Below are 21964 nucleotides of genomic sequence, written 5' to 3'. Positions count from 1 at the left end.
TACTACTTGCGATATTCCTCTTATGATAGTTTCTCACATTCAAACAGACAAACACATACATACAGAGAAACATACGTGCATGGACGCACGTACCAGTGACCTCTGGTAACGCACCAGTGACTGTTTGCTGACGTCTGCAAAGGAGAGGTCATTACTAATGACTGTAAAAATGCAGAACTCAAGAAGTAATAAAAAAGCTTTAATTTGATTACGTTTAAAAAGTTTCCATTTTTACTCTGTGATTTAGTAACTTCTCTCACAGGTAAATTCTATCCTATCAAAAGCCTATTCAATATCTACGAAGGCAAACCGTACTTGCTCTTCCTACTGTTCAGGAGGGGTATTGTGACACCAAGCCAGTAACTAAGGCAATATCACACCAGCAAGCCCTGTAAATAGATGCCACATGCAGAGATGAGAACAGCGCGCCTGAGACGAGATCTGAACCTAGGACAGCCAACCCTCACTGTATTGGTGACAGGTGCTCACCGTGCCGCCCCTACTGTTGAGGAACATTTCTACTGTATGATATGTAAATATTTGATCTGTTAGTCTTAAGTGCCTGCTGCCTATCAAGGGTGTTATTTTCTTCAGTATATCTTCAAAAGTGTATTGAATACATTTTTAACTTATCAAAACAGCTAAGTATTTATGTGACACGATAGTTAACAGGATTATCCCGTTTTCCTTTGTGTTTTTAAAAGTCAGAGTGATTTAACCCAGTGCCTATTCTGTAAGTACATATCCTGATCTTTGTAGGGACTGGACGTTAATTCGACTTTGTCTGGATGCCAAGCGTGACGTCACGATTTTGACCTATTTCTTTGCATATCTTGGGGTCCTGTCTTGACGAATTGTTGAAGCGGCTCCCATCAGTCGCTGAAAGTTGGTTCTTACCATTTTGGTTTAGAATGCACAAGTTTACCAATATAATGTCAATAGAAAAATAGCAATCAATGGAAAATTTATATTAGTGACGTCGTGATCTTGCTGTATTTGCAAGCGTCCAGGAGCTGGGATCATTTGCCTGTAAACTTCGTAATAAAAACAGAGAAAAACATTGGCGGTTTGATGAAGGGCCAGCTATTGTGACCTTTACCAACCTTCAGATGCGTGATAAATGAGGTGCGCTGCCAGTTGTGAAGACTGCTGTCATCACTTTCTGCCTTGCGAGCGACAGGTCGGCGTCATCGTCTGCCGGAAGGCCATTGACACTGTATATGCCATCACACCACTGTTTCCGCATTCATGCCGTCCCATAAGTCACCTGCCACATGCTCTTACTTGTACTCGCAGACTAGACTTATTCCGTGACTCATGCGTACTAGCGTGACTCGCTACCAACCATGCGGAACAGCCGGAAGTAGGGGGACACCAACGTCTGATGCAGTGCTTGTTCTTAAAAGTCAGAAATGGTGTCGTCCATCATTTTGTCTGGGTTGAGGCTGGTTCAAAAGACAAGACAACCGTTAAATACTAACCGTTCTATGTCATTGCTTTAGTTACACAACTTAGTCTTTAGATGTACTTTCATCTTCCTCATGGTGTCGTTTTCTGCATGATGAGGGTGTGTGCTTCAGCAGCTGATCTGAATGCTTCAGTTGTATGTAAACAGTGTAACAACATTAACAGTTAACACTTAAACATGGAGCTCATCGAAAAATTAATCAGAATCTAAAAATCTGCAAACAAGCCGCATCGCTGTTTAATCCGTAAGTGTTGAAGCTGGGGATGAAAGTTGCGGCTTATAGTCCGAAATTTACGGTATTTGATGTATGTTTACTCGTTCAATTGAACACTAATAAGCAAGAAATAAAGTTGCATGTGTAATCGTGCTGCCCATTGTGGATATACCGGTGGCGCTGCATCACGATTAACTGAAAAAGATAGAGAGGATTGACAGACGAGAGTAAAAGGAAGGAGGAGATGAAAGAGAAGGAGCAACAGAAGGAGAATAGAGACAGCAATCTCACGGTTAACATAGGCTACACAGCTAACATCCAAAATCATTTAATAAACATCGATTCTGATCATGAACAGATACTAAACGTATAGAATCTTACCCAGCTATACCAATAACAAGCAGGTATAAAACCTCAACAAACCTAACAAATTCACGGCCCAGATCCCTTATTTCCCTCTCTTGCTGCCCAACGAATAATCCTTCCACAGCTTTATTTTTTCCGTTTTCAGTTATTGTACGCATTTTTTATCACTCTAGGTTTGGGTTATAATTAAAATGACTTTGGAGCATTCAGCAAATGAAGACGCTGAGTGGCTTCACTAAGAGGAGATAGCTTGACCATTCACCAAGCATGATGACTGATGAACATTCAGAACGTCAAGAACTAGAATGTTTGTTTGTTTGTTTGTTTGTTTGTTTGTTTGTTTGTTTGTTTGTTTGTTTGGAGGGTAATCACGGACTTAAGTTGTGATTTTCTTGAAAATCATCGCGATTTCTGCGTTGAATTTTATTTTATCATCTAGATTCTTGCCTGCTTCTAAGCACATCTAAGATCTTGTTCTTTAAAGTTTATCGTGATAACCGAAGTCATCGTTATTAAAACTGTTTTAGTTAGTTGATAACAGATCCAAGCTGTTTTAAATTTAGAAGAAACAAATCAGATTTAAAATGTTTCTGTGATGCTTGTGCAAAGCATTAAAATGACTTCAGAGAGACTTTTCTAAAGTTTCTAAATTTTCTTCTGAAGAATAATTTTAGAACAGATTTTAGGCAGACGTGAAAGCTTATGCAAGTATAATACAAATATATTACAAGAACGCCAGAAACAGCAACATTATTTGGTCTCCAAACACTTTCGCTGACACTGTCTTTGGAATGTGGAACGGAAGTCACTAGCATGTAAAACAGACGCTTCCGAAATGTCTGACAACCACAGCATGCAAATTTGATTAATTCACCCATCCCGTCTTCCCACGAGGCTGTCTTCAAACGCTCGTTACAGTTTCAAGGTCGAACACACACACACACATTTAACTTCCAGGTGAAAATAAGTTTGCTTTATGGTTGTCTGCGTTGACATTTGCTTCTTTTCTTTCTTTTGAACAAAAAAAAAAAGCAGAGCACCCACGGAAAAAGTGCATTTAGCTTTCGAGCAGGCTAAAGAATCTTTCGTGATTTTGCATGTTTGGAGTATTCTCGAACGGACTGAAAAGTAAGGAAAGTGAGTTTAAAGGGCAAGACTACCCAAATTTACAGTATAGGCCACTACTAATCTTTTAAGTCGAACTTGTGAAATGACTTTCCTTGCCCTTTAACATTACGCGACAAAGTCCCAAGTAACTTTAGTGATGCATCCTGCATCCAACAGTTAGGTTGTGGACTCTTTGTCATATTTGAACAATGAGTATTTAATCATCTGCGCGCGCACTGCGTTGCACGTGGTGCATGACGTCACGCCGGACACGTTCTGACAGCCCTTCGCCCTCTTCATCATCGTTAGAACTCGCATCGTCGGATCTTTTCCGCCATCAGTGTCCCACATCATCCCCTAACAAAGCGTGTTTCTCCGGCACTTGACTGACAGAGGAAAGCAGATGAAGAACGGCCTGCTGTCATCGACGGTCGTCTTCTTTCCTGCCAGACTCGTCGCCGATGACGCCGATGACACGCCGTGTCTGGAGGCGAGGGCTCGCTGTGTGGCCACCCGGACATCACGAGCCGCCTACGTGACATCATTGATGTGTCACGCTTGACACCAGTCACTCCTAATGGCGAACAAGGAAAAGCGCCTCCAGACTGATTGATGACAGACTATTTTGATCAGTTCTCCCTTGTTATTCCGCTCGTAACATAGCCATTGGAAGAGATCGCTATTTTTTCGGAGGGGGGGGGGAGGGATGAAGGGGAGGTAGGGGTTGGCAATGACTTTCACTTTGATTTACCTGTCCGCCCAGGTAAAACCAGAGACGGTTGAGAAAACACTTGAAAAACAATTTTGGTATGAGGAAGTTGATTAACAACTTATGGCATCACATTCTTGAGAGATTGAGATCGTCTTTAAATTATATGTCAGATAGACACCCTTGTCCATTATTTTTTATTTTCTTGCTGTTCTTATCGTTAATGTGCACTCTTCTACATCAGAGCCACAAATAATAAAAAAAAAAGTCATTAGGTGGAATCTTTCGTGTGATATATTTGCCGGTTAACAATTATTCAATGACGGTAGCTAACCGTTGTACCTGAATGCATCGGCGCTTAAATATTATTTATTATATTTATTGCTTAGTGTTTGTTTGGTTGGTGTTTTTTAATAAGGATTTTCTTTCAAATTTTCTAATGAATTCACGGGTGATTGATGTGGCTAAAGCTGCTGTAGTGTATATGGTAAATCAAGTGGATTTCAATACGAAGGTTTCAGGTCTATTTCCAAGGGAGGCTTTTTTTTTCTTTGATAAACAAGTTTGGAAGTTTACTTTTTCGTGTTTTGGAGAACTGTGTTTATACATTTTAACTCGTTCACTCAACCAGTCGGAATAACAGCGTTGATGTTTGAATTAGATTTTGAGGTTGGGTTAGGGTTATTTTTTATTATTTTGGCAGTATGATTGAGTAAAGGAAACACTTGGTTGAGGTGAAGGTTTGGAAGTAGGCAACAGCTTTGGGTTTTTCATACATATGTAGTTCAGGCCAGTAGAAGAAGTGGGTAAAGTGTAAGTGTCTTGTCACAGAAAGGTTCCTGCCACTCCGCCCTTTACAACAGAACAGGACCCTTTGTCTCGAATGTCTTAGCGGGCCTTACAGTAATGAGAACACGCTCATTTCATTTCATGGTGTCATGTACTGCAGCGTTTGTAGGCTCGTAGAATTTGTACATACGCCACAAACCTTCTGACCGCAATCTCTGCCTTGTCTGCTTTCATGTTCTGAGCACAGTCTTGACATTGTGCATCCTTTTTTGTTCTGTGCTCGGTAATTAGTGCTTCAGAGAAATGTTCATACAACCGACATTATCTGCGGTTGTCATAAGAGTTCATATGTCACTTAATTTGCAGATGTCACACAGCTAACATTTGACCTCATTTGTGATAAGGCTTCTGTCTGACGTGATGCCCGGTTGTTCATGCAAGGATGGGAGACAAGACGCTGTAGCAAAATGGGGCGGTTCGAGACTCACCCGGAACTGTGAATGGAAAAATCTACCTGTCTTTAGCTTTAATCACTTCATGTCACGAGCACGAGTACTTAACAACGCAAACATTCATGACAGTTGCGCATTCTTTCAACAAATAAAACGATTGCCTTGGCCTTCCAGGTCATTTGTGAACCAGGTCAAGGACGTTCATGAGACAAAGAATTTCCCACCCACCCCCTCCCAAACACACATACACAAGAATACAAACTACCACAATTCATCTCAACATAATCTATTACATTCCAAGGTATATATATTTGTTGTTTAGTATCCCTGGGGAAGGTTACTGCCCCTAAATTTCCCACGAAGACAATCGTAGTTGAACACAGGACAAGACCCATCCTAGGGTCCCGAGATGAGTCTGTCTAGGATGTGGGCATGCAGCTGGGCACACACAGGAGGACAGAGAGACTGTGACGTGTACAAGACACGTTAAATCAAGAAAATGTTACAAGGTTCCGGCGTTTTCTCGTCAAACGCCAGACATTAGCCCAGGGGAACAAGCTGAGTGAGTGACACTTATACACAGACCTGCTCTTCTCCTGTGAGGACGCCCTCTCCTGCAGACCTTGGCGTCTTGTAAATAGACAGAGATCATAACATAAAGTTGGAGTAGTCTAGTAAATAGACACACAGGAAAATGGGATAAGGAGGGGAGAGACTGGCCATCATCTCCATTCAGGTTCTCTGCTGTTTGATGTTGATTGTGGCAGACAAGGCTAAAAAAGTGTCTTGGATTATTTTTTTTAAAAAAAAAAAGAAAACATTGTCGCCGCTACACCGAGTGAATCAGGTTATGATTATTGCTTGGTTTTTCTCCCCTGTCCCCCCACACACATGCATGCACACAAATACACTCTTGTGTGCACTCTTTACGTCTGTGCTAACCTCTCGCTTTCATTTTCTTGTTAGTTTTTTCAGGTAGCGGCGACATGCACTATGCGCACCGGTTGTAACTGTGTGAAAGCATGCGGGCCTGTGGTGTGAAGTATGCAGACATCACTGTGTGAAAACATGCGGGCTTTGTGATGTGAAGACACGCGGTAAGGTGGCCGAGGTACAGGTACGCTACAGGTGTCATGCTCGGCACCTGGAGGGTCGGGAGGGTGGCCGGTATGTTGGCCGACGCTGCTGGCCTCAAACACCACAAGCTGCTTCCTGTTATTTTCCTGGCTTGTTTATAGTTCTGTTTACCTAAACTTTATCGGCTAGGTAGGCCGTGCACTAGACACGGGCTGCACACGCCCCTGCAAGACTATTTTTCAACATTTATAATTGTTGTCCTGGCAGTGACGTCATGTCGGTGAGTGCGCGTGCGGTGTATCACTAAAGATCAACTGCCTTGTCATTCCTCAACCCGGAAATGTCCAACTCGCTTCAAGAGAAGTCTCGTTTAACCTGGATTTTAAACAAACAACGGTTTGTTTTCGTTGTTTTTATTTTTCCCCGAGAAAGGGCTTCTTTGTATATAGTAGTATATAGATACAGAGCGTGACTATCAGCAATCATTATATTGGTTTACTCTCAGTATCAACTTCAAGCACGAGAGTAGTATAGGTATGTTCAATCCACACCTCATGGGGTGCCAGAAGGGGTGCAGTCACGTGGGGCACCTCTCCCTGCCGGGGAAGTGGCCGCCCCTTCCGGCGAAAGCTAAGAGAGGTGGCACGAGTTGTCTCCACCTTACCGAACGTGGTGGCCCGAGTCGACCACCTGGACGAGAGAGAGTAGCCTGCCCCTTACACGAGTGGTCTCCCTTGGATGCGCGAGTAGTCTGTCCCTTGCAAGAGTGGTCTCCCCCTGGACGAGACAGAGAGAGTGGCCTGCCCCTGGTACGAGTGGTCTGCCCCTGAGAGTGGCCTGCCCCTGGTACGAGTGGTCTGCCCCTGGACGAGAGAGAGTGGCCTGCCCCTGGTACGAGTGGTCTTCCCCTGGACTAGAGAGAGTAGCGCGCCCCTTGCAGGAGGGGGTCGCCCACCTTTTGACCTAGCGTCGTCTGCCATTTTGTTCGTCTTCGGATAAGCGCGATGAACAAGCAGTGTGGCCGTTGTTGATAGGGGCTGGCGTGGGGACAATGTTTCATTTTATTAATTAAACACCACGCTGTGTATCGCCTGCCTCGGAGGATCTGTAACAGCAACAACATCGTTAAAACTCATGGTTTTTATTTTTTTAATTACAAAGAGCCCGTTTCGTCAAAGCTTAGAAAAGTACTAACATGACCAAAGCGCGTAAAAGAACGCAATGGTCTCTGTCGCACTTTAATAAACTTTGTCCACCAGTCGCCACGAGGAGGCAGAGCTCTGTTTGACTGGCAAAAATATGGTTGGCACGGATAGAAAGAAAAAACACAAAACTTTTAACGCAGTTGTTTGCGAAGTCGAAAAAAAAACACACCTAAAGAACAAAACGGTATCGCAGTCTGACCTGGAGCATAAGCAGTCAGTCGCAGCTTTTAAATGTCTAACGGAGCTGTTGTCACCCCATCGGCGAGGACCTTTCGCTTGACGTACAAGTAGGATAAGGAATTTCGGTGCTGCGTGTAGGTAAACATGGATTTTAACACCGGTTTTAATTTCGGTGTTGTAGCCACCGCTGGCTTGTTTTGGCGACACTAAGAAACTTTCCACCAAAGGGCTAAACAAAAATAAAGACCAACTCCAGCAACACGATTTTACAAAGTCAGGTACGTTACTGGCGACCGACACGGAGGTGGTCTGCTGTGTACCGTGTGTTGCTGTAGTGTAAGGTGTTTGGGTTGAGGAAGGTTAGCGTGCTCAAAGTAAACCTCCAAATCAAAAGTAGCTCGATATGGAAAGAAACGACGTATCGACTGGAAATCCATGCTTCTCAACTTTCCATGACGGACGGTGTACCCGGATACACACCGCTTTGGTACTTTTCTTTAACTATCGCCCTGACACGTTTTCAATAAGTCATAGCTGTTTCCACAGTTTTTCGCATTTTGGACATTTGAAGGCGTGCGCGAGCTTGTCCATGTCGATGATGTGCATGAAATGTTGCTTGTAATGTAAAAGAAACAGAGATTGTCTCTATAAAGGTGACCGTGGTTTCCATCTGTTTGCAGCTTGTTGATGTGTAGGTTGTTTTGGAGATAATCGGGTAAGGGTTCGTCCGTACATCAACCGATAGGAAAGTCGTTGAGGGGGTAGACGTAAAACGAGGTGGACATGATGGCTGCCACCACGTATTTACTGTGGGGGCGTTCATTTAGCGCGTGCTCCACCGCGTCGTGGCTTTGAACCTCGCTGATAAAACTCAAAAATTCCGGCTTATTGCAAATGAGAATGGGTCTTTCGAACGCACAGTCACTGTTATCAGAGGCATGAACAAACAACAATTCATTGGTCTTTCTGTGTCTTAATAAAAAAGAGTGAGCAAAATTAATTTTAAAGCACTTAGTTTGAGAATCAAAAAGATCATTGAGGCGTTGGCTCCACGGAGGAGGCTCATGAAGCGCCCACAAATATGTGAAGACAGACATTTGTTTTCCGCATCTTTTATGCGTCCTAACCGAGCTCCAGTTTCTACGATACACCTCTTCGACGTCGGCGGGTAACTGCGTTAAAAGTTCGTCTTCTTCTTCTTCCTCTACACAACCCCGTGCCTGGGTTTTTGTTTTTTTCGCCGAGTGTGGTAGCGGTGGAGGTGAGGGGACCGTCGAAGTCGACGGAATCGGTGGTGGAGATGGCGCCGATGACGTGGATGCAACCGGTTGTCTCTCGCAACGTGAACCGTTTTGCTGGTGGCAGACAAGGTGCTCTTTGCGGGAAAACCGCGCCAGACACAGAGGACAAGAGAAAGATAGTACCGGAGATTGTACCTGCTGGTGAACCGTTTGGACGTGGCGAGTCAGACTCATGGCTGTATTAAAAACCGAGTCACACATCGCAATCGGACAGGTAAAGTTCTGAAAGCAAATACAAAAATAAATAATTTTTTCACTTAAACAAGAAAACACATTTTAACTTAAAAATTTGTGTTGACTAGGTGTAAAACTTACTTGAGCCATGTCGAAAAGCTAAACAGAAAAACTCTGAACAGGGATTGTCTTTGACTGCACGAGAAGCGAAGCTGAGCGTCTGATAACTTGAGAGTCTAGTGACTAATTCAACCACAGTAACCACCTTTTGTAGCCACGGACCGAACAGAGGGGAGGGGCCAGAGTAGATTGGAGCGCGTGACGCTGGTCACGAGATTGTCAGCGTCGTTGTCTACTGCGGTCAAGGGGTCATTTAGGCAACAATCACCTTTGGTTGATACGCCTATCTGGTCAAGGCAAACACGATAGAGCTCATAGTCAACAATCACCTTTTGATTGATACGCCTACCTGGTCAAGGCAAACACGATACTCAGGCACACGCTTTGAAACAACTTTTGGGTTTGTACGTAAACGCAAACACACACACTAGCTTGTAAAAGCTAGTTTGGCGATTATTTTATTGAAAAAAAAGAGACAGTGGTTGGTAGAGCTAAACTTATTTATCGAATACAGCTTAAGATAAAAGGCGGGTTGGACATTTTAGAGTGTGTAAGTGTGTGTGTGTTTATAAGGGTGGTGTATGCAAGACCTTTATTTTTCTTTTTAAAGTTAGCCTTCTTCGTCAAAAGATCGCTACAAAAACGCTACAAAGCAGTAGGCTTTTTTGTTTTTTTTGTTTGGTTTTTTTTGTTTTTTTTGTAGCGACCCTATGTCCAGCAGTCACCGCGAGGAGGTGAGGCTAAATCGACTGCCACAAAAAAATGGGAAAAATAAGAAATAAATAATAAATTTTAAAAAGTGGCGGCAGACGGCTAAATCTCTTCGAAAGGTTCATTAAAAAGTGCAGTCAGCTCTTCTGGATCCAACTCGTCGACAAGATCCATAGTGTTGTCGTCGTCAGACCAGTACGAAAGCAAAGGTGACGACAATCACGGGTCCGCACGAGCTGCCGCTATACCGCCGCTGACATCGAGGGTTGGGGTTCATCGTGGGAGGTGGAGGAGAAAGATGAAGAAGCGGAAGAAACCCACACCGGTGATGGCACGCTCTGCTCTACAACTGGTTTCTTCTCCTCCAACATCTTTTCTCCTAGGATGGTTTTCAAGAAGCCAGAAGACATGCTGAGGGTAAAATGTTGAAGTGGGTCTACCTAGGCCTGTGGTTAGCCTTTAAAGCGCTTCTACGACCGTGAAGGGCATGGACACGTAGTGTAAAGTTTAAAAGGTGAAAGGGCGTGGGGGTAGGTAGTTGAGTTGGTTGTAAATCCGACGTGTACAGACCACGATAAGATTTGCCTGTCACGAGATTGTCTGCGTCATTGTCTACTGCGGTCAAGAGGTCATTTAGACAACAATCACCGTTTGATTGATACTCTTATCTGGTCCCTCCAACATGCTAGAGAGGCACGCGCTTTTGAAACAACTTTTGAACTTGTACGTACACACGCACATGCGTTATAACCACGTTTACAAGAAAAAAAAAACTGTTCTAAAACATTGTTTTATTTTCACTTGCTTTCACTAGACTCGCACCGCGCGTTCTACCTCGTCGTAACTACACCAGCAGTAGTTGTCAAGTCTGGTAGCAAGAACTGCTGTTGGTTTTTTTTTTATAAAAAAGTCTAGGATCGACAAAGGACAAGGAAAGAATATTCTGTGACTTCTCACCTTGTACGTCTGGTATCTCTCGTCTGTAAGTCACTCGGTTCACTTGAATGACGACTGAAGTGAAGAAGACAAGACGCACTGTGTGGAACTGTTTCACTTTCAGGATTTTATCTTTTTTCCGTCAGTGGAGAGAATGGAGGTGGCAGCAGGAGCAGACAAGTAAGTTAGTCTCTTTCCGGAATAAGTGCGATCTGAGTGCGAGAAATTATGTAACAATCTGTCTCTGACAGTCTTGCATCAAGAGACGGGCAGACAAGCGCAGGACACGGAGGAGGATCACCCATAATGACCCGCCATTTGGTAGGCTGGGAGTTGGGAGGAAGGCGACCTCTGTGACACCAGCTGGCATCTGAAAGTGATACCGGGGTGAGAGGGGGCGACCCCTGATGCCAGCAGAAGTGACAGAAGGGTGACATCAGAAGGAGACTCTTTGGTGTATGGGGTACGGAGCTTTGCTCCTCTACTTGGGTCTCAGCACACACACACAGCCCCATGAAGGAAAGAGCGGGGAAGGGAGAGAGAAATGGCAAACGAGAGAGTGGTTTTGAAAATGATCATGACCATGATTAAACTGCTAGATTAATAGTAAAATAACTTAACCTCAAATTAGAACGAATAAGAATTAGAACGAATAATTAATTTTCAAAGTATTTTCCTTGTCTTGTTGCATTCTTACTTCAGATAAAATCGGCTGTTTCCAGTATTTTAACAGTAAGGTCAATCAGCAGCTCATCGTTTTGTTTTTGTTTTTGTTAAAAGATACACATTTTGCTACACTAACAAGGATTGTCAATATGATTTTTTTCCCAACAAAAATGACCTGTGAATCCTCCTTATGCTGCTATTGAATTCTCCACCAGGCTTCACCTCCGTGACATTCTGAAATCTCTATTATTTTTGTTTTTATGGCCGACCTTGTAAAAGGTATAAACCTCTAGACAGTAAGAATTCTGTTGCAAGTTATCTTTCTTGTAACAGAAAACCAGTAACTGCCTCCACTACTGCTGCTTAAAAAAAATTAACTGCCATCATTATGGATTGCAAACTTCAAGAGACACATGCATTGTGTGTTGGGGGTCACGAGGCTGTGCCACTATCCGAAGACAGCGAGATAAATACCGGAATACGTGACACGTGATTGCAGCTGCTGGTGCAGTCCAGGGACAACATAAAAACCGAATGATATGAGAGAAACAATGATTCAAAATGAATGATAAAAAAAAAGTCTCTAATGAAAAAAAGGACCAGAAACAAAGTCTTTGTAGACTCTAGAGAGGTTTTCTTGCCAAGTGAAGCGTAATTTTATGTTTATGTTTTTTCTTCTAGAAACCTATCTACACACTTTATGCAGTCGTGCACAAACAAACATGCTCTCTACTCTTTCTTTCTTCTCTCTCTCTCCCCTTCTCTCTCTAATATTCAAATGTATATATATATTCATATCTTCTTAAGTTTATTCATATACTCATTTAGAGTGTGTGTGTGCGCGCATTCCCATTATGAATTCCCCCCTCGAACGTGAACGCCAAGTGCCATGGGCATCCATCTTTCCATGAAGTTTAGTTTCATCCAACCAAAAGACTGGAAAAAGGACCGTAGATATTTTCTCTGTTGATTCTTGTTCCAAATCCGAAATAAAAGAATTTTTTTTCGGCACAGACTTTGGGTGCAAAGACACACACACACACACACGCACACGCACGCGCACGCGCATACACACACACCGACGCACAAAGTCAAACACATACGGAGAAATACAGAGACAAGTAAAAAAGACAGAAAAGTCGTAATCAGAAGAAATTAGAGCGTGGAAGAGAAAAACAGAGTTGCAGAAGGATAGCAGTAAAAAAACAAAGATGACAGATTGCGTTACGAATAAAGAAATTTTTTCGCACCACAAAGTGTTGCTGCAACACGTTGTTATTATTTCCATTATTCAAATTCGCACTTTGACCTTTCTCTGTAGAGGACAGTAGGTCAGTGTGGTGTACACGTCTGCTGTGGGGAATTTCGACAAATGTGTCTCGCTCGAACAAGGCACCTGACAGGGCAGATGTCACGAAGGAGTCCATCCAGCAGCAGGTCAGACTCCAGTATGATTGAGTTAAACAGGAAACCCGATTCCCAGTACTCCGTCTTCCCCGTGTCACGTGATGTACAATACACTCCTTCTCTGAGGTCCTGCTGTCGCATAGTCATGTGACGAATATTAACACCCACATTTCACTGTCCTCGGTCAGCCTCGTTGTCGCAACAGCTTCGTTGATTAGAAACTGATTTTTGTTACAATATTAATATTAACAATTTTAATGGTACTATGTTCGTGACAGATCCCCCGCTTTGTTCATCTTCATACCACTCTTAATCATAGAACTTAACTGAAGAGAGATAAAGATCCCCCATAGCTCTGTGGTCGTAGGGGCTCACGTAAGTGGTTCATCGTTTGTAGGGCACGATAAAATCCTACTGTCTCCTTCCGCTGCTTTACCTCCCTTGATGTATCTGTCAATGATAAGCAGCTGATGTGTGGGCAGGAGGAAGTGATCTACAGGCCCAAACAAGGTCCGATTAAGAGGTCCACACTCAAGGATGCTAACCCCCAGGTGATAATGTTCGTGACAGTCCCGTGACCTGAGGCTCGTTGGGGAGTGAAGTATTAGATACCTCCCTTTATCCCGGTGCCAATCTTTTTCTTTTTTTTTTTTTGAGTGTGTGCTCACCTTCTGTCTGTTGCTTTCTCACCTTCTCTAAGGATTCAGGTACTCATTCAACCAATACCCAGTCAACAGGAGGAAGGGGGAAGTACGCTGTCTCACAAGGGTTTCGAACCGTCTAGTGTGCGCTCCTTCGGGTTTGAACACCTTTAGCTTTAATTAGTAGGGAGTCCTCTGAAGGTGTAACCAAAATAAACTTCCACTCTGAGAAAGATGTAGGTCACGGGACAATTCTTTTATCATCTATCCTTGCTCACTCTGTCTCTCCATCTAGCCTTGTACACTGCCTGTCTGGTCTGAACGAATATCTTGACAAGTTAAGGCGTCTTCAGGTAGTCTGTTTGACCGGTGGCAGAGAATGGGTTCATCTCTAATGTACCGATGTGATTGCCGCGCATCCAATGTAGAGGTCACTAGTAAAATAATAATCAATCTTGCTAATAATGATGCTAATAGATCGAAATATGTTGATTGAAACAAACAAACGAACAAACAAAAATAAAAATATTGCTGCATGAGAGCTGCAGAAGTGGACTAATTATCTCGTAGAATGTGCATCGGTTTTAAAGTTTATTGTGTAATTTGTGACAGTAAAATGTAAAGTTTTACTTGTGCACTACAACGGAATTTCTCTTTACCATAGAAAACAAAGGGTTTTTCTTTAATATTTCAAACTTTTTAGTCATTAAAGAAGACTTGTACACACGGGTCTTGACGTGCTGCTCTTGTACATCTCACAACTTTTTCAAATTCATGGCCATTGCTGACATCAACAGAATACCGGTGACGAAGACCACAGGAACCAGAAGCCCAGAAATCAGTCATCCGACTAGAGAAGTGTCCTTAACGAAGACCTGCGGCATTCCATCGCTTAAAACCATTTCACAAGACTCGCCCCTGATGCTCAGGCGGACCTTGCTGTCAAAAGCGCTGATGTAATCTAGAACAAGAGATTGAAGCATTGTGTCCACACGTGACCAAGATGGCTTTTGTCGGGTGGATAGCTCAAACAAAAAAGGATGTATAAAATACTCGAAGATAGGCCAGTCTTATTTAAGGGAACACAAGATACTCGATGGCAGTCACTCGTAATACTGTAAGACTCACAAGGTACTCAAGCACACGCAAAACAACACCGTTACCTCCATCTTGTACTGCCAAACGGCTCAGCGACTTCCTCAAGGACACGCCCCTGCCTACGTTTGTCACCGCCACCAGCAGCTGTTACGACAGTAAAGACAACTTGAAATGATTTGCAAATTGAACTGTTCCTAACCGATGTCAAAGTTGTATTTCAAAAATAAATAAAACTATGAAAAAACCTATCCACATTACTTACTACCCCCCTTTCAGCCTCGCAGCTTGAGATTGTGTTTTCTTTCTTTCTTTATAGTATACCAACCTACGTCTCTCTCTGTTTCTGTTGGTATGTGTGTGCGTGCGTGCACGCTGTTTAATTCGCTCACCAGCGCACACTGATGCCCATGAAGAAACTTATGAGCCCGCAGAATTTTAGAATACGCAATAAGTAAATAAATAAAACACTTACCTCCGATCCTTCTCCTCGCGAGAACAGAAGCAAGTCACGATCGACAAAAATCTGACGCTGATTCTTTGCCGTCAGGATCCACGCGGGCTGTCTTCCGTGCGTGCGTCAAGGTGCTGATGAACTGTTGAGGATGACAACAGAACATGTGAAGGCTGTCGGAGAACAGGATACCAGAACATTCCTTCTACAACGAGGGTATCTCAACAATTCACAGTCCGAGGCCTCAATCCACTCGAAATTTAAGGCTAAGACGTCTTGGATAGCACCTTTCTGACTTCCATATAAAAAAAAATTATTATAAAAAATTATTAATGCCTGGACTTCACATAGGTTGGGGAAAGGTAAAGCAGGGAGAACAGATGGACACTCCTTTATAAAAAAAATATTGCCCTGACAAAGTGTGGTCTCTAAGCACCTCACCACTTTGACACCAATCGCCATGAAAGCACCACACTTCGGCTTAATCAAAGGTGTGCATAGTATTAACCTATACATCTACCTCATTAACATACTGGAGTCATATGAAGTCACTTTGAAGTTATTGAACTCCTTCACAATACTTCTGAGGCTACTTTTACTTCATCGTCGTCTTACGAATGTTGTGAAACTCGTAGAAGTAGTACACTTCGATCTCGGAAGTCTTACGCTTTGATTGTACCTTGTACATCTGAGAGTTAGTGTTGTAGTTTGGCCAGAGGGGTTCTCTGCAGTAGGGGTCGTTGCCGCCGTGGTATTCCTGCTCTGTGCCGTAGTAAATAATGGAATGCCCTTTGAGAAATATCACACAGTGTAAGCACAATATATGTACACAAACATACACGTCACAGAGGTAGACAACCAGGGAGACAGCCAATAAAGCTTCACCTTAATCTTGAAAGGCTTCTTGTATTCTTTATTCTACTCGCAAAATTATGCCCTATAATGTCAAAACCCGAGTTGAATTTGATTTTAAGGCCAAAGCAGTTTTATATATCTTCATTATAACATAATATACAATATAATGTCATGTGGATACAAGATAGCTGCAAATATCTCAAATCAGATATCTTATTTTTTCAATGAGTAGAAGATTACCTCGCCAAACAAGACGTATGTGATGGCATTGGACAGAAGAGTGGTATCGTAGGACAGGTTTAAAAAGCGTGGAAAGTCGTGGTTGTCAGCAAACAGCCCCAAAACCGTCAAGTCCGAGAAGCAGGCTGCCTACAAGGAGAAGCCACATGCGTGTAAAACGTCACACTTACCATAAAGCACTCACATAACATGTCACAGTGGTCGTAAAACACGTCTCATTGCCTGCAAAACACATTTCCAGCATTGCAAGAGCATTTGTGGACTACGGTAAGGCGGTACCACAGAGTGCATGTCATTACACAACATCAGACACAGTCTTCACAACGAGGCCACAGAGCACTGTAGTCAACTCAAGCGTCATCAGGCGTCATCTGAGTGCCTGATGGTTGAAAACATCTTGTCACCAACCTTTCTAACAAGATGACTTTCTGCGCTCAGACCCAGGAGCGACCAAAACAATGATGTAATCACAGAGAAAAACCTTCAATCCCCATTCACTATTTTTTATCAGTCACGTGACAAGCTCCCCTAATGATTTGGCCTTAACAGTAATTCCTGTTAATTCTCATAAAGGTCACAGAAAATACGTTAGTGTGACTTTGACCTACTTGTGCTTCCAGGGACTTTGAGATTTCCGTCATGGGTTGTCGCTCGTTGAAAGCTCTCCTCATGGCCCAGTACAGAGGGAAGTTAAGAACAGAGGGCAGAGGACCCTGGTACCCGCCGGTGTAGCACGTGCGGTCGCCGTTGTTGGCCTCCCCCAGCATGAACACCCCGCTGCTGGCCCAGAACTCGGACCAGAAGGACTTTTCTACCTCCGCGTGAACAAGGCGTGAACATGTGCTAACTTGCAAAAGCAGCAGCTTGTCAGCCATATACAAGCAAGCAGACAGACTTTGAAATGCTTTTTTTTTTTTTTTTTCAAGACTATGGCAGCACTGTCGAACAATTATCGATGATGTCCAACCTAAAGGACACTAGCCTACCTCCACAGCCGTATCTATGCGGTAGCCATCGAAGCCATACTCGCGCGTGATGTCGGCGATCCAGTTCAAGAGAGTGCGGCGTACCCATGGCTCTGTCTGGTTCAGGTCCATCAGGTTAAACAAGCGGCACAACTCTACCTGATGGAGAGGACAGACAACCAGAACAAGCTTTAGATGCCGTGGACTGGAATCGTTCAGCAAGCCAAGACTCGCTTGTGGCGAAAACCACGATTGATGGGATACGTATAGAAAGTTTTTCGGGAAGACAAGAACCGGGGGCTCTAGGACTGGTCATCAGCGGAAGGAGGCACATGTCTAGAAGGGACCTCTGAAAGTTGACATAACACAGGGGAAAACACGTGGAACTCTCTTTTTTTCCATTTTACTTCGGGGGGAAACAGGAGTAGAAATGTGGCATCGCGCAAATTGAGGAGGTGGAGGGAGGATATCAGCTTTTGATCATAAAGTAAGAGATTAAGATGTTGAAGTTGATAGCTGGGTTAAGCAATCTTCAAAGCGGGAAGGTGGACAGTTACTTTACCTCCGTCTGGTTCATGAAGTCTTGGATCAGACAGTGGGTGTGGTAATGCCAACTTTCGTTGAAAGGAACGAAACCTGACAGGTCTTCAGGGTCACCAGGGGCAATACCCATGTGATTTGCTACCCTGCAGAGTAACATTAGATGGCTGTTGAGGGAAATGCCTTTTATAATCCTAAGAAGTTAGACAAAATAAAGCCCATTTATCTTAACTGATTCCTGCCTCTCTACTTCTTAATGATTTTCTTTGCAAGTTGCTGTAAACGAAGGTTAAAGGTTAACCATGAAATCAGCTAAAAATAAAGAACAACTAAAACATGAAATTAAGTTTCCGTCTGCTGATAAGTTGGCAGGACCTACCTCTCACAAAGTGCTTCTTTAAAATCAGTTTGTTTTAGGGGAAAGTGAGACAAACTGCAACTCGTCAACCACTGGAGTCTACGATAGCAGCATGGTCTCAAAACACTTCGTGTAACATTTATAATAACGCGTTTTCATAGCAACGAGCCTGCTTTAATCAAGTCGGGGAATTGTGGTTCAATTTCGTTTTCCTTTCAACTTCCTTGACCTACTTACAGCATGACCCACATTCATTACGGCGCACATCCATCATGACCTACTTACACATCCATCATCACCCAGATGTCCCGCTGGTGACAGTCCCGTATCAAGTCCAGCAGGTCCTGCTTGGTGCCAAACATTTCGGGTTCACGGCGTAGATGTTTTTCGCAGCGTAGCCATGGTAATCGGTGGGGTTGTTTTCCACAAATGGCGAAATCCAGATGGCGTTGGCGCCTACAGCCCACAAACACTTCTGCCGTGAGCATCCACAAAGCCCACCCCTCAGTTTTAATCTGAGAAGCGCTAATTATTGGTAACATTAGTAAACAATGTCCGTCGTAAGTTTTGTTATTATTATATCAGCATCCTGCAGTGTGTTTCTTGTTTCAAACTTAGCATATTAAATATTATTAAATAATATGGTAATGCTCACGGCTTGTCATAACTACTCCTTCAAGGTGTATGTTAGTGAGGTCAAAGACTAATTGTGTCCTTGAGAATAAGAGATACAGGGTAGAGAGCAGATTTGTTAAAGACAATGGGACATGTAGTGGGCTCCTCTACAGCACTGACCAGTCAAAGCACAGTGATATACGCTCAGATTCTTCATCGCCACTACATTTTCTATCCCTCATTCCCGACAAGTCCCACCGTGTTTTTACTGTTTTAGTTCCCCAAGGGGTGGAGGTAGTGTTCTAACTGTGGGTTCACCACACAGCAGTGATCTCCCTTTCGTTGTTTTTGTGAGAAAGCCTCGTCGTTGTTTTTCTCACTTGATGAGCAGCGGCACAGCCGGCTATTGTTAGATATTTGGGTCTCTAGATATTCTCTGAGAGAATTGTAGGTTTTTTTTAATATAGAGGTCCCAGGTGCAAAAGAGACAGTTACTTTCGCTCACACCATACACACGCACGCACGTATACATATACAAATAAATACGAACACAGAAAAAGCTACACATGTGCACACGCGATTATGACCACATGACACAGTGTTCTAACCCAAGCCTTGAATGTAGTCCAGATGCTGTGCTACGCCCCGGAACGTTCCGCCACAGTAGTTCCTGAGGTCTGTGCACGGCTGGCTAGGAGCTGCGCCACTTGGTGAAAAGCGGTCTGTCAGTAACTACAGATTTTAATAAAATAATAATTTTATTATTATTATTATTGGAGGCTGGTGGTGATGGTGCTGTATAGTAACAGACCGTCATTACTCTGCTTTAATTACAAAATGTAGTTTGGTGCATGTTTTAGCTCATGTCAGTGCGTAAGAATGTTTTACTGTTACACATTAACGAATACGCACGCAAATACACGCACACCTACAACTCTACCCATGTACCTACCTACACCCATCATACACACGCACCAACAAGGACGGACACGCACTCGTACCAACAAAGATCACTTTTCAACAAGGCGCTCGAGCGGCACACGTGCGCAGACAATCGCCTAAACCAGGTTTCGTCTCACCTGATAGATAATCCTTGACTTCCATTCTTCAGCCGTCCTGCTGTGGACGCAGGTTGCCAGAAGAAAAGACCAGACAACAAGAACCAGCACCTGACCCGCTCCCATCATTTAATCAGGTCACAAAGCTGTAAACTTTTTCCCTCCACTTGCAAAATGTGGGACAAAAACGTAGATGAGGTGAAAAAGTTCTCTTTGGGGAGAGTCGTGAAAATAAATACGCAGGTGAGTCTCTTGAAACCAGACGGTGGAAGCCGACAGAGTCGTCTTGAGGAGGAACCTGACTGTCAAGTGCTGGCATCAGCTGACCTCCCTCACTCCCTGCAGCCTGCCGGTTATCTGATCATCTGATCCTGTTTACTAACTTGTGGACACAAGGGGACTCGCTTAGGGCGCTGTTAAAATAAATTGTTTACCCGAGATCAACGAGTCATCATGTTACATAGCAGGGACGGGCGAAAAATAGTGTTGACGAGAGATTCGATGGCAGTAGCACAAGTACGCAAAAGGAGGATGAGGGTTAGAACAGAGAAGGCATTGTCAGTAAAACGACAGTGATGCGGCAGTGACCGTGACATGTCAGTGACAGAACCACACAAAGGGGCTAAGGGTTAAGACAGGAATTAAACTCGAAATGATGATAAACTTATGTTTAACTTCCCGATGAGGTATGTTTTTGGACAGTGATTATGATCCGAACACAGCATTTCAGAAATATCGGAGACCTCAGCGTTATCGGTTGTTCTTTTAGAGAATTGTTGTGTCTACAAACATACAGCACATCCACAGAAGCACACGCACGCACAAAGGTGCTCAAGTCCTCTCAAATTGGGACACTACACCCTTTAGTAAAAGTACAAATACGTGAGATAATCAGAAAGCACCAAAATTTTGGGATAGATGTTACAAATGAATTTCTGATGTAGGTCCGAGTAGCACAACGACAGCGCAAAGATAAGGTTGTTAGTTGATTTAGTAGGAAAATGCTTTCACCTTATGACTATTTCACACTATGGGGGAGGGGAGAGGGGGAGGAAACCGGAGAAAACCCCCGACGCCCAGCCATGCGCACAGGTGTCACATAAAAATAATGTGTCCCGAGACGAGATCTGAACCCAAGGCCTCTCACTAACAAGCGAGTCACTACCGGGCACTGCGCAAAGGTAATCACCCCGTTAACTTCTTGATTTTTTAGTAAGCATCCTCGTTATGGATATTGATAACGGCAATCAAAATAAGTATTGTAATATAGCTTTATACACTGTATAATAGTAACACTATAATAATATAAATATATTCAAATATGTATAAATATTCTCGCATTTAGTTGTTGGTGCTGTGTTCTTATTTCTTTGCAGGCTCCTTCCCTGATTATTTCTCTGAACTTTTCTTCCCCTACATCCCAGCTAGACCACTCGCATAGGTTGGTGGTTGCGTTTGTAAGGGAGATAACTGTAAGCACCCTTGAATGTCATTTTAAAGAGGTAGCTTCCCTTTGACCTACAACAGCCGATAGGCAGTCTTGGGGAGGGGGGGATGTTACTCTTGGTATGGCTAGGCCCTGTCCAAGCCGGTCTGACCAAATAAAAAAAACGTTGTCTCCACAATAACTCGACAAAAATGTTTCCTTTAATAGAAACGTACATTTGTGGAGTCTTGTTGTTTCTCGTTCTCTCATTCTTATTATATCTTAGTCGTTAATGTACGCACACGTTGTTTGGACTAAATAACCTATTTAAATTTTAGGTCAAAGAAAATGAATTGTTTGTGTCAACAAATGTGCTAGCCTCTTCGGTTAAAAAAATGACGATCAAGCAGGATTTTGTGTGTGAGAGAGTATGTGTGTACTGGAATTGATCAGTTAGCTCCCTTGAGGTACGCATGTCTCAAAGTGTCTCGACAGATTTTTTTTTATTTTTACTTAAATCCCGTTCACAAAGACCAATTAGCAAATTGGTCAGAAGAGTTCTCCTGGGATAGGAGAATGGAAAAAGTGCACGGAGCATTGCAAATAGCTGGTGTTGACGAGAGAGTGGACAACAGCTGTTGTCGATGGTTCGCCGTGCATGGTTCGATCATTACGAGGAGAAAAATAACAAGTCGGCCCGTGACAGAAAATAAATTATAAGTGCACTGAGCGTGACGCCTCGCACGTGCTGCAAAACAACAGTTTATTTTTTCTCATCGTTTGTAGAAATTTAGGTTGTTTTTCTTTAGATGAATTTGCTAGTGTGAGCAGTTCC

General features: G+C 43.3%; 1 protein-coding gene and 1 long non-coding RNA gene across 2 annotated transcripts in view; one reads left to right on the top strand and one right to left on the bottom strand.

Moving 5' to 3' along the window:
• The window catches only part of LOC112573311, a 63881-nt gene extending 49441 nt beyond the window's left edge, over positions 1–14440 (top strand). The window contains exon 3 of the long non-coding RNA XR_003101207.1: positions 14321–14440. This is a non-coding gene — a long non-coding RNA (uncharacterized LOC112573311). The remainder of the gene's footprint in view (positions 1–14320) is intronic.
• On the bottom strand, positions 14344–20252 carry LOC112573308 (alpha-amylase-like). Its single transcript, XM_025253538.1, has 11 exons — positions 19725–20252; positions 19254–19377; positions 18316–18486; positions 17695–17818; positions 17154–17291; positions 16776–16982; positions 16168–16296; positions 15752–15861; positions 15094–15214; positions 14687–14765; positions 14344–14484 (listed from the first exon to the last, which is right to left on the bottom strand). Exons 3-9 carry the CDS (start codon positions 18390–18392, stop codon positions 15199–15201), a joined length of 801 nt encoding a protein of 266 aa, XP_025109323.1. The 5' UTR covers positions 18393–18486; positions 19254–19377; positions 19725–20252; the 3' UTR covers positions 14344–14484; positions 14687–14765; positions 15094–15198.
• Between the last annotated feature and the right edge of the window lie 1712 nt (positions 20253–21964).

This window comes from Pomacea canaliculata, linkage group LG10, assembly GCF_003073045.1.
Source record: "Pomacea canaliculata isolate SZHN2017 linkage group LG10, ASM307304v1, whole genome shotgun sequence".
NCBI classification, from domain to species: domain Eukaryota; kingdom Metazoa; phylum Mollusca; class Gastropoda; order Architaenioglossa; family Ampullariidae; genus Pomacea; species Pomacea canaliculata.
Note: the sequence above shows the minus strand (reverse complement) of the source record. Positions and strands in the feature narration are given on the sequence as shown.

What these genes read in the sequence shown, in the direction of transcription:
- LOC112573308 (XM_025253538.1), bottom strand. Translation starts at nt 18,392, where the DNA reads ATGTTTGGCACCAAGCAGGACCTGCTGGACTTGATACGGGACTGTCAC. An exon ending in GCATAGATACGGCTGTGGAG is followed by an intron (nt 16,983 to 17,153) that starts GTAGGCTAGTGT and finishes GTTCACGCGGAG; the next exon opens with GTAGAAAAGTCCTTCTGGTC. An exon ending in CAAAGTCCCTGGAAGCACAA is followed by an intron (nt 16,297 to 16,775) that starts GTAGGTCAAAGT and finishes TTCTCCTTGTAG; the next exon opens with GCAGCCTGCTTCTCGGACTT.